General features: G+C 47.5%; 1 protein-coding gene across 1 annotated transcript; it reads left to right on the top strand.

Moving 5' to 3' along the window:
- The first annotated feature begins 8,982 nt into the window (after positions 1 to 8,982).
- Positions 8,983 to 11,354, top strand: FAM170B (family with sequence similarity 170 member B). Its single transcript, XM_021699967.1, has 2 exons — positions 8,983 to 9,094; positions 10,603 to 11,354. The coding sequence occupies exons 1-2, from the start codon at positions 8,983 to 8,985 to the stop codon at positions 11,352 to 11,354; spliced, it is 864 nt and encodes a 287-aa protein (XP_021555642.1).
- The last annotated feature ends 1,480 nt before the right edge of the window (positions 11,355 to 12,834 follow it).

Here is a 12,834-nt window from a genome sequence, read left to right as displayed (position 1 = left end):
AGTCAGTAATATTGTAGTAACTTTGTATGGTGACAGACTAACTACACCGGTTGTGGTGAGCATTGTATAATGTATATAACTGTTGAATCATTATGTTGCACACCTGAAAATATTTTATGTCAACTATATTTCAATAAACAATTAATTAAAAAAAAATATAGCCTGTAGTGTGGAACGTTCTGGAAAGTTAGAGTGATCAGGGGAAAGTTGCCTAATGGGCTTGTCTTCACAGCCCAAACTGTGGGTTCCACCAGTTGCCAACAGGAGCCCCCAGTGGTACGACGGTAAATGATCAACAACCCACTCGATGACTGGGGTGGGGGGTGGTGTAGGAGGCGAGGCCTTGATTTTAGCCTTCGCCAATTACCACCAAGTAACTACTTCCTCCACGCCCTCCTACAAGCTGCCAATGTGTCATAAAATTTAGTAAAATAATTAGGAATTAATGAATTTTAAGTATTTATTACTTTTGTGTTTAATGTAATTTATCTAACCGTCAGTTTACATGAATTTAATTTTGATAAGGACTGTATTTAACAACTCGCTTGCAAAAAGTTCTTGAAAGATTTAACGATTGGCTCTCGCTAGCCAGAACTGGGTGGTCTTGGCACATCATTGGATGCCCATCTTGTCCATGAACTCGTTAAAAATACAAGTCACTTTTTCAACTTTATGCAGGAATAATGCGTGGTTATGCCGACTTCATCTTGTACATTTGACTGAGGGCAACACACTGGCAATCTGAATTACTTTGGTTTTGACATTTATATATAGACGCGTCCAGCATTAGTTAGGTGTTGCAAGGACTGAGATTTGGGGTCCCACTAAGACATCTCTCCAGCTCTCATGCAGTGCAGTCAAGCTCCTCCCCCCATCCCCGCATCTCTCTCGTGCAGAGAGAAAGCGGCAATTTGGGGGAAGCATGCTTTGTTTCCAGAACCTCATCAGTGAGGTCTTGAGAGATCAATTTTCAATTGCTGCTATTCTTGCCTTTTAATTATCTTAGTTGGGCTTTACTGTGATCAATTTAATTTGTTGTGGGTTGGGTGTTGAGTCCTACAGTGCGCCTCTCCTTATCACATTACTAACGTTTGCGACCTGCAATTTTCTAATAAGCCCACTTGCATTTGTGTATACTTCGTGGCTCAAATATGAGTCCTCATACCTCTTTCACTATATAACAAAATTTTTTTGGCCTCTACAGTGATATTTCAACATCTGTAATGTACCACAGCCTGTGAATCTATGCTATGTAATAGCCTATCACGCATTGTAGCCAGTGAAATCATAATACATTTGGTGGGTTATCTTCAAGTTTTGGGGGATTACTTTAAAACTATAAATCAAAATTTAAATAATATGCAGATGCTTGTAGTCTTCTCCTATAAGTAATAAATAATTCATATGTGTTCGCCTCTGATCTTTACCAGAGTTGTTGAATTTCTGGCAGCCGGTGGAGGGGGGGGGAGCTTGGGATGGCTTCTGAGGAGAGTTGTCTTTTCCTTGTGAAGTGAACCAAGCGAAGCTGACATCCTTCTCACTAACACTGGAAAGGCTTCTCTCCCCCCCACCCAGGAGTGGGTGCCCACAGTGCCCATGATGCTGGCTGGTTCTGGTGACAGGGGGTCAGACATGAGGTGCATGTCTCCAGCCACCATCTGTCCATTCCCCTTGCACTGTGAGGGTGCTGGAGCCCAGGTCTGTCCCCCTGAAGCCAATTCCCCTGACCGCGAGCTCCTCCCATTTCACCAGCCTGAGAATGATGATCACATGGAGCAAAGGGGGACCTAAGAACCAGACCTTTCTACGTGAGCAAAGCCAGATGGGATCCCAGGAATGCAAAGTGTGGCTCAATATTTTGAAAGTCCAGAAAGATAACACATCACATTAATAGAATGAAGGGAAAATGCCCCATAGAATCATGTCAATTGACGCAGAAAAAGCATTAGACAAAAGTCAACATCCTTTCATGATAAAAGCACTCAATAAACTAGGATTCAAAGGGAACTTCTTCAACATGAAAAAGACCATTTATAAAACCCCACAGCTAACCACATGCTCAATGGCAAAAGGCTGACAGCCTTTCCTGAAGATAAGGAACAAGACAAGGATGCTGGCTTTCAGCACTTAGATTCAGTGTAGATGGAAATTCTTACCAGGGCGATTTGGAAAGAGAAAGCAATAAAAGGCATCTAGACTGAAAGGGAAGAAGCAAAAGTGTATTTGCAGATGACATGATCTTATGTGTAGAGAATCCTGAAGAGTTCACAAAATACTTAAAATTAATAAAAATCAGCAAAGTTGAATTTATTTATTTAAAGATTTTATTTATTTATTTGAGACAGAGAGAATGAGAGAGACAGAGAGCACATGAGAGGGGGGAGGGTCAGAGGGAGAAGCAGGCTCCCTGCCGAGCAGGGAGCCCGATGCGGGACTCAATCCAGGGACTCCAGGATCATGACCTGAGCCGAAGGCAGTTGCTTAACCAACTGAGCCACCCAGGCGCCCAGCAAAGTTGAATTTAAAAAGTTGTATTTCTGTATGGTAGTAAGGAACAATCTGAAAAAGATACTAAGAAAACAGTTGCATTTACATAACATCAAAAAGAATAAAATATTTAGGAATAAGCCAAGGAAGAGCAAGAAAAGTGAAACTAAAAGCCCCCCACCCTGAAGTGGAGGGGGGCTGGAGCCAGTCTCACTGCCCTGAAGGGGTCCAGCTTGTAGCCGACTGGTGTGGTTGAACACACTGCCTCATATTCGGGTCCCTAAGGGATCAAATACAGGGCTTTGGGTGGTGTCCTGGGGAAGGGACAGTGGCTGGACTCTCCTGGGACACCTTTCCCATCCATTAGGCAACTGTATCATCTCATAGAAGAGACACTTTCTCTGAAGGACTGGAGGGGAAGAAGCCAGTCTGAAGATGAGGGTCTGCAAAGTCCTTCTAATTGTGGGGATGGAAATAAAACATCCCAGTTATCTGTGAGCATATATGCTGCTTGCCAGTGGGGATTGCAAATGCCTTGGATGTGAGCTGAAGGCTGCATGGGAGTAAGTCCAGCACACTTAGAAATCATGGTGACTTGCTGTTGGCCTTTGGGGTCCTGGGATCTCACCTTCCAAGTTGGAACTGTGCTTCCAGAAGCTTCATTCAGTAGGAGTTAGCCACTGGTGGCCTGAGAGCTGTGTCCAGGGTGGCCTATGGCCAGCAGATTTTGGACAAAGAGAGAGGGAAGACCCAGCCCTTTCCACAGAGCTCCCAGCGTGGCTGTCTAAGAACATGCATGGGGAGTGGCCAGCTGCCAGGACCCTGGAGCTCCTGGGTCATCATGTACATGGCCTCCAGCAGGGCTGTTCTTCCTACTAGCTGAAATCACCCTTCCAAGGAAGCATATGTTGGAAGAAGACACTTCTGCATTGAGATATCTTGTTGAACATTTGAGATCCCACAGAGCCAGAGCTAGGCGGGAGGGAGGCAGGGCTCTGGGGCCTGGAGCACATCCACGGACATGCCCGAGGGCCCAGCCCGGAGTGTGTCCCCCTCCCTGCTCTCTGATGACAGAGAAAGCCTAGGCTATTTGTGTGGGTGCCCTGAGGTTAAGGTCAAAACCCTGAGACAGCTCCAAACAAACCATGGAGAAGGAGCAGTTTGTCATTAAGGCTGAAGGGGAAAAAAAAAAAAAAATCAAAACTCCCTTCCCCACTTGCCTGGGGAGCCTGAGGAAGAGTTCTTCATATTACATTTCTCTGTGGCTGAGTTTTTCCTTACGTGGTCCACTGACTCACTTCTTTTTAAATAGTTATAAGAAGAAACAGAAAATGAACTCAAAAGAGAGTACTTCCTTACTCGAATCCTCAAAGGGTCAGATACCTTCTGGCACTTTCTCTGCAGCGTTGGCACAGGGCGGAGATCATCAATAAATCCTGGCGATTGACCTTCCCCAGGAGAAACTCCCCGCTCGGGAGCCCACCCTGCACCTGGCCGACAGCGACTCAGGCGGCTCCCTGCTTTCTCCCTCCCTCGGGTGTTAGGTCCGATCAGAGGAGTTCTTTTCGGGGCAGTGGCAAGGTGGTGGGTGCTGCCTCGAGGGGCCCTATTTTCTAGCCTGAAGAGAAGAGCATTGCCTACTGAAAACATTTTCTGTAGCATCGGGGCCACAGAAAAGTCATGACTGATGCCCCGCTCCCCCCACAAGGTCAAGCTCTCTGGCCAGGCGGACAAGCAGTTTCTGGACACTCACAGGCTCTGGGGTGAATGACCTGACTGTCCCTGTCGTGCAGATTGTGGCACAAGCCAACCTCTGGATTGGAAGGGAAGGGAGAGGAGAAGTGGCGTCTCTGCTTCCTGCCCTGCCTGTGGCTGGTCGGCTTCCTGTCAGCCCCTTGCCGGCTGAGAAAAACAGAGGCTGGGAAGAGTAGGTCTTGGAAGAAAAGTTAAGATTGGAAAACACTTTAGGCCTTCTTGATGAGGTTTAAGGCTGACATGCAATGTGTGAAATGAGTTGGCCAGGACTCAGAGCTCCGAGAAAATGCTGTGTTGGTCCTTTTGGGGTTTTGTGCACCAACCCTGCTGGCTCTGGCCGTGGAGCACGGAAGTTCTTGGCAGGGCTGGAGAACCAGCTGGAAAACTTCAGGGCCTGGGACACAGTGGGCTGGGCGGGCCTGGGCCTTAACCATTCTTCCCTTCTTTTCCCTGGGGGAGGGCAGGAATCCTGTATGGGTGGCCTTACTGAGCTAAATATCTGCATGGAGCAAGGGGAGGGGCTGGGAAAGAAGGCCTTCCCGTGGACAGAAGCAACCCAGAGGCCATGCGGGGGTGAAGGCCATTTGCACACCTTTTAGCGGGGCTTTGCTCTAAGCCACCTGCTGGGAAGTGGTCCGACATGGCAAAGCAGCCCAGCCTCCAGCTCATCCCTCCCGCTCGGCCCGTGCCTCACCTAACCCTTCTGAGCGGCAACCTCCCTCTAGAAAGTAGGGTTAATAATGCCTCTCTGGCAGGATCATTGAGAAGATTAAAAAGAACATATGTAGATTCTGGGGGAATAAAGGAACTGACTGATGTGACTCTGGAAAACAGTGTTTTGAGTAGAAAAACTAAGGCTGAAGAGAAAAGCAACTATATAAACACTGTAATGTAGTTAGGAAAGTAGTTTCCCAGAGGGGTACAGGTTAACTACTCTGAAACTGTTGTATGTGAATCCTGGGAGTAAACAAAGACTAGAATGAATGATGGGTGGCGGGAGACAGACTCCCAAGTTGTCTTTGGAGAACCATAGTGCTCCACCAGGACAGTACATTACCCTATAGATGCTGGTCAATGAGCTGTTGGAACTAGAACATATTTAAACATTACAGGTAAAAATCAAAGTCTGTTGAATTATGATGGCCCCATAACATATTGCCCCCAAACCTCGTAGAAGATGGATCTTTTACTATGCTCACCATTTCTGAGGGTCAGGAATTTAGGCAGGGCTGATGGCTGGATTCGGAGGGGATGGCTAGCATCTGCTCTGAGGTGTGTGGGGACCCAGCTGGAAAATTTCAAAGGCTAGATGGCAGAATCATCCAAAGGTTCAATCACTCGCACATTGCTAGTTGGATGGCACCTTTGTCAGGGCTGTTGGCTGGAACACCTCCATGTGGCCTGGGCTTCCTCACAACATGGTGGCTGAGTCCAAAGGAAAGTAGAAAGAGAAACAGAGAGACCGAGAGAGAGAACCAAGAGGAATTCCTATTGTCTTTTATGATCCAGCCTTGAAAGTCTGGAAGCATCGCTCCCTGCCTCCTAGTGGTGGGGGTGGCTACAAAGTCCACCCTCCTTCTGGAAGAGGGAGCCCTTCTCTCCATGGAGCAGTGTTGACTTCATGTGGTAAGAAGAGCACGTGGGATGGGAGATACACCAGAGGAGTGGCCTTCTCTGGGAAATATAATCTCCTACAGCCCCATCTAATCTCTCTTCCTCTTCCCAAGGTCACCACCATTCCCAGGGGCATGTGATTATCTTCAGATGTCCTCTACGCCTTTGCATGTATAGACAACAAAGACTTGGTTTGGGGCTTTTGTGGGAAGGGGTGGCATGTTTAATTTTCACGTAAGTGGAATTCTCTTGCATTTTGTTTTCTGCACTTCACATGAATTCACTTATTAGCACATGTAGAGCTCTCTTTTTTATTGTAGTATAGTATTCCACAGTTTGGTTATGGTGTAATTTATGTAACTTTTTTTTTTTCTTTTGATGGATCTTTGAAATGTTTCCTTGTTTTTCTCTTATAAATAATACTGCAATAAATATTTCTCTAGTTATTATTTCAAGCACATAGCACAAAATGCGAACGTTTCCCAGGAAAGAGATGGATGAGTAAAAGGCTGAGTGAAAGAACACGCCATTTTTAATTGCAATGGATGCTATCCAGTTTCCTTGGAGAAAGGCAGGTACACTGTTAGCAGGAGAGTTTAAGAGTGTTCACTTCCTTACACCCTCACTATCCCAGAGAACTGTCAGTCTTTTTCATTCTTGCCTGTCTTAGGGGCAAACGCAATACACTGCACATCATGTGTTTTTAATTTGTAGTTTCCTCATTATAGTTAGGTTGAGTTGGGCTGAACATCTCATCTGTTTCTCAGCCATCTGCATTCTTTCTCCTGGGAATTGCTTGTTCATTTCCTTCACGGAGCTGTTCATTGCAGTTTCACTAAAAAGCAGAGAAATGCAAATTGAAACAATGAGGTCTTTTTAAGCAATGAAGATAAAAAAAGATGACAAGGATTCCCGATGCTTGTGATGATTGATATCATTTAAGTTCAGAAAAACTACCCTATAATTAGGGTGTTAACTTATATTTTCTTTCTACACACTTTTAATTAAAACACAACCCTAGCACCATATGAAAATATTCCTAGTTGTTTTGTATGGGGTGAGACCGATGGTGGTTTAAAAAAAAAAATAGCAAGTAAAAATTTTCAGCATCACTTATTGACTGAGTCTTCTTTTCCTCCCTGGCTTTTGTTTTTTGCTTTATCTCTTAAAATTCAAATAGATAGGGGCTCTTGGGTGGCCCAGTCGGTTAAGAGTCCCACTCTTGATTTCGGCTCAAGTCACGATCTCAGGGTCATGGGATCGAGCCCCGGGTTGAGCTCCAAGCTCAGCGGGGAGAGTCTGCTGGAGATTCTCTCTCTCCCTCTCCCTCTGTCCCTCCCCCTGCTCATGCATGCTTGCTCTCTCACTCTTTAATAAATAAATAAAATCTTAGGAAAACTCAAATATATAATGTGATCTTGCTCTGGACTATTTTTATCTTCCATTGATCTACTTATTTTTTTGTGATGGTACCCCCTTATTTTTATAAGGCAAGCCTCTGGATTTATTTGGTAAGAGAGAGCACAATTACAGTATTTCCTCTTTCCACCAGGGAACATTGTCTCTTTGTAGGTGCAAGTGTGACTTCTCATCACTCCATAAAACTCTGTGCTGTTCTCCTTCACGCAGTGGCCTTTCCTAGGTGCGGGCTGTGTGGGTGGTGTTTGGGTTACTTTTGGGATATAGGGATTATTTCCAATCCATTACTTTTTTGAGCTGTTTAGATTTGGGGATGCTGAGGAATAGAGCTGGTGACACTGAGCAGAGGTGGGAGGGAAATGGAGAGAAATATTTTGAAGGAAGTATGTTCCAACATGAGGACCTCCAGGAGCAGAGAGGTGGCAGATGGGAAGGCGTGCCCCAGAGTGACTGTATCTGGACTGAGGTTTGGCACAGGTGGAGAATGGAGGGGACCCAGAGTCATGGGGTGAGAACCATCCTGCCTCGGGGCAGCAGAGAATCGAGATGCAGAGAGAAGGCAGCTCTGCTAGGTCAGCGCTCCCTTGACAAATACCATCAGCAGCTCCGGCGTATTGTTTGGTTATTCATTGATTTGACGATTATTTCTAGAAAGCTCGTTCATGTGTCAAACATTATTCTGGATGCTAGGGATGTGATAGAGGAAAATTGAATGGACTCTCTTCCTCATGGAGCTTACCTTTAAGAACAGAGATGAATACAGATAAACCCATTATGCATATGTGCAAATATATGAAAGTGCTGAGGGCAAAAACTAAAGCAGGGTAAGGGGGAGAGATCGAGGGCGGACAGCTGCTGTTTCAGCAGACTGGCCTGAGAGAGTGAGGCACCACAACCTAGAGGAGGCTGTGCCCGGTAGAAGGGCACCTGCAAAGGCTCTGAGGTGGGGTGTACCTGGCGCCTGGGGACCTAGGCCATGGAGGGCCAAGAGGTCTAAATGAGGCAGGGGTGGGAAACTGAGGAGGAGGTAAGATTCTCAGTCATCTGCTATTTCCTCAGGATGAGGTCGGCCCATTCTGATGTTGGGCGATGACAGTGTGTATGTGAACATGTGCATAGTTAAGTGAATGTGGTGTGAATTAGTGCATATGCACGTGTGAACATATGTGTGTTGTTAGGTGAATATGTGTGTGAATCTGGGTGTATGTGTGTGTTAGTTTGTATGTGTGTGAATAGGTATGTATGTGTCTGTGTGTTTAAATGTGTGTGTTTATGTATGTTGGAGTGTACGTGCGTCTGAGTGATTATGTGTCAGTGTGAGGATGTGTGTGCTTATATGTGTGTAAGCGTCTTTGTGGGTCTGTTTAGGTGTTTGTGTCTCTCTGTGTGTACAAGTGTTTATATGTGTGTGTGTTTGTGTTTTGTGTTTGTGTCCCTGACAATAAACAAGGCAGGAAAGGTCCCCACGCGGAAATGAGATCCTGATGGGAAGCCTCTCCCGGCCTCCAGGCTGGGTCTCAGTCCTTGCCCTGGGTCACAGAACAGGCCAGTGTCATTGATGAGGTCACAGAATAAAGCCAGGATCCTAGCGACCACAGGGAGCCCAGCAGCCACTCGGGCTGGGGCCAGTGGAGGGCTTCAGCAGAGCCCAAGCCAACTCTCGCTGAACAGCTGGAGCACTGAGTGCCCTGGTGCTGGTGTCCAATCATGAAACGCCACTTCACAGACCATAGGGGAGAACAGTCACCCACAGATGGGGCCAGCCTCAGCTTGGCCAGCCCGGAGTCCACAGAAGAGAGGGTGGAAGTATGCTGGTCAGGTAGGTCAGAAGAAAGGGCGGGAAGGTGCTGCCCGGTGTGTTCCTTGGGAGGGAGGTCCTGGAGGGTGAGGAGTGGGCACGGGGTCACCCCTCGGTGCTGTTACCAAAATGTTGTATTGACCATAAAAATGGATGGTGGGTATACCTGAGGCCATTGTGAGTACATGAGGTAATTTCAGAAGGTATGAGGACGAAACTGTAAGACATTCATCATTATATATTTTATTTTTTTTTAAAGATTATGTATTTATTTATTTGAAAGAGAGAGAATGAGAGAGAGAGAGAGCACATGAGAGGGGGGAGTGTCAGAGGGAGAAGCAGACTCCCTGCTGAGCAGGGAGCCCGATGCGGGACTCCAGGATCATGACCTGGGCTGAAGGTAGTCGCTTAACCAACTGAGCCACCCAGGCGCCCCATCATTATATATTTTAATGTACATTGGAGAAACAGAATTGGCATGTCAATCCTATGATTTCAGAATAATATGAAGAAGTCCTTTATAATAAATGGATTAAATTTAATCTAGAACATCAATTTGAAGACCACTATGAGGTGACCATGGACAGCACCTAAGGGTGATACCAGTTTGTCAGTCAGTTAAGCTCTTTGTGCCTCAGTTTCCTAATCTGTCAAATGGGAATCACAACAATGTAATTTCTTGGGTTTTTTTTTTTTCAATATTAATGGAGTTAAAACGTGGCAAGCACTTAGACGATGACGGGATACAGTGAATGTTCAAGGAGAGGGCGAGATGCTCCCTGCGTAAGATGGAGACACATTACAAAGGCAAAGGGGATGGCGGGGCTGGAAGGCCTGGCCAAAGCGTGTCCCATGCATGGCTTTTTAAATTGGTTTTATTGAGCTGTTAATTTAAATACAGAAATATCATCAGTTTTAAGTGTACAATTTGAAGAATTTTAATAAGTGTGCATTTGTGTAACCACCACCACGATCATGATATGGAATATTTTCATCATCCCCAAAGGTTCCCTTGTGACCATTGGAAATCAGTTCCCCGCATCTCTTCCCCCGCCCCCCCCCCCACCCCCACCCCGCAGCTCCTGGTAACCCTTGATCTCTCCTCTCTCCCTATAATTCTACCTTTTCTAGAATGTCATCCAGGTGGAATCCTATACTGTATGGCCTTTCTACCCTAGGTGCTTTCATGTAGCATATGCATTAGAGATTCATCCATGTTTTGCAGGTATCATTCCTTTTTATCACTGGATAGGCTTGCATGGTATGGATGTACCATTATCTGTCTATTCACCAGCAGATGGTCATTTTGGGTTTAGTCAAGTTTTTGGCGATTACCTTCATACACTGTTTGATCCTCATCATTATCCCATGAGGTAAGGACTGTCATCCCCATCTTATAAGGAAACAGCCACAGGAGTGGATGGCACCTGCCCAGGGGCCTTGAAGCCCGCACCCTTTCAGAGTCCTGAAGGTGGGTTTCGGTGCTGATCCCTGCGGGGGCACTGATGAAATGTCCTTGCACTTCTCAGGGGCCGTAAAGAGAGAGGAGCCGTCTCCGCGGCCCGGGCCGGCCGTTCCCCACAAGGAGGACGTCTACTTGGCTGGCAGGGCTCGGGCGATGCTGAGCTGGAGCAGCTCACCGTCAGCCCAGTCCGCCTCCGAGTACCAGTCCTACTCCCAGTACCAGTCCTGCCCCTCCTGCACGTACGACGAGGAGGACGCCGCCCAGCAGAGCGCGTGCGCCTTCTACACCCACGTGCAGACGGTGCGGGGCGTGGCCGTGGCCTGGGAGACCGAGATGGGCTTCGAGCCGGTCAGCAGGAAGCCCCGCATTCACCAAGCCGCGTTCATCAAGAGGCAGAGGAGGAAAGGCTCCTCCTTCGAGATGGCTTCCAACACCGACCTGCGCTGGGAACTAGAAGCCAGCAAGAACACCTGCTGCCCGGAGCAGGACGACGCGGAGCTGCTAGGGCCCCTCGAGTGCTGCCTGCAGGAGCTGCGGGACACCCCGGACTGGCTGGTCACCACGAACTCTGGGCTGCGCTGCGTGGCCTGCTGCCGGGTCTTCCCCACGTTGGAGGCTCTGCTCAAGCACGCCCAGTATGGCATCCAAGAGGGCTTCAGCTGCCAGATCTTTTTTGAGGAGATGCTGGAGAGAAGGCGGGCCCGGGGCCAAGTGCAGGAGCTAGAGCTGCAGGAGGAGGAGCAGCGCCCTTCCGAAGGCAGTGAAAGTTCAAGGCGGCACGCCAGGGTGCTTCCCTCGCCGCAGCAGGAGCAGTGAGCTGGAGGGGATGTGCCCAGCCCTGGCCTCACGTCCGGCACCTCAGTTGCTCCTTCCCCAGCCAGCAGGACCAGCACTACAGGGGCCGGGGGAAGAAAGCCAGCAGGAGCTAGAGCTGGGAGGGCCGTGACAAGGCAAGGGGAAGAACCCTTCCAAAGGGCACAGCATTTCAACCAGAGTCCATTTCAAACCCTGAATCCAAAGAGGAGGGCTTCAAGTGTTTCTGACCATGGGCACGAGATCTGAAGCCCACAAGCCTGTGGCCACAGGGATTTCTATTTTTGTTGGTAGATCAAGCAGGTCGTGACTCAAAGGAGAGCCAACTGCAAATGAAGCGTCAGCCCTATATTTTTCATTGTTAGGAACCCGCCATATGCCCTAGTTCTATGTTTTATTTTAGTGGGATTAAACTTGAGTGACTCAAAATGTAAGGCCTTGTCAGAAGGAGTGAACCATGCTATTAGGTTAGAGCCACAGGAAATTGCCATTTCTGTAGGTTACACCCCAGCACAGATACCGGGAGACAGGTAGGTTCCCAGAGGTGGAGCTGGGGTCTGGGTAAGTCTTGCTACCTATGAGTGCACAGGTCAACTACATGCTTTAAAATGTTGTTACAAAATTCATTTGCACCCTGCTATCTGTCCCCAGCTCAGGGGGCTGCATTCATTCAAGAAAATACATGGATGGCTCACTGTGTTAGGCTGATGAAACAGATAGCCCAGCTTTCCAGTGAGAGGCAGATGGAATAGGCAATTGCACGGCAAGGGGATGACTCAACATAAAAGAGGTTTGGGGAGCTCAGCGGAGGGCCCCCAAACTCACAGTGGTTGATGAAGAAGGACGACTTTCCAAAAGAGGTGATGTTCACAAAGGCTTGGAGGGCAAGTAGGACCAGGGCTTCTCACTCTCAGTCCTGTTGACATTTTAGGCTGAATAATTGTCTTTGTGTCAGGGAGGGCTGTCCTTTCCATTGGAGGATGTTTGGCAGCATCCCTGGCCTCCACCCACCAGATGCCAGTGGCATCCCCTTCTCTACAACTGTGACAATCAAAAATGTCCTAGATATTAACAGACGCTCCCCGGAGGCAAAATTGCTGCTTGGTTGACAATCACTGAGCTAGACAAAAATGAGGATCTTAGAAGAGGGAATGGCACAAGATATATGGGCAATTGCCAGCCACTTGGCCTGGTTGGAATGCTGGAGACATTTCTCCCCTCGTATGCTCCATAAAGTTTAGCACCTGCTATGTGCCAGACACTGTACTGGGCATGGGAAACAAACTGAACATGCATGGATGGTTCCCTGTGGAGCTTATGGCTGGGGGCAAAAATAGACTCCATATATACATATTTAGAAATAATTATGGAAGTACTCATTTTACAACCTTCAAGGCCCTCTATGGCCCAGGCTTTGCTAACTTCTTCATCACCATTTCATAACATTCACTGCTTCACTCACTGTGCTCCAAGCTTTCATACC

This window comes from Neomonachus schauinslandi, chromosome 6 (assembly GCF_002201575.2).
Source record: "Neomonachus schauinslandi chromosome 6, ASM220157v2, whole genome shotgun sequence".
In the NCBI taxonomy this organism is placed as follows: Eukaryota; Metazoa; Chordata; class Mammalia; order Carnivora; family Phocidae; genus Neomonachus; species Neomonachus schauinslandi.
Note: the sequence above shows the minus strand (reverse complement) of the source record. Positions and strands in the feature narration are given on the sequence as shown.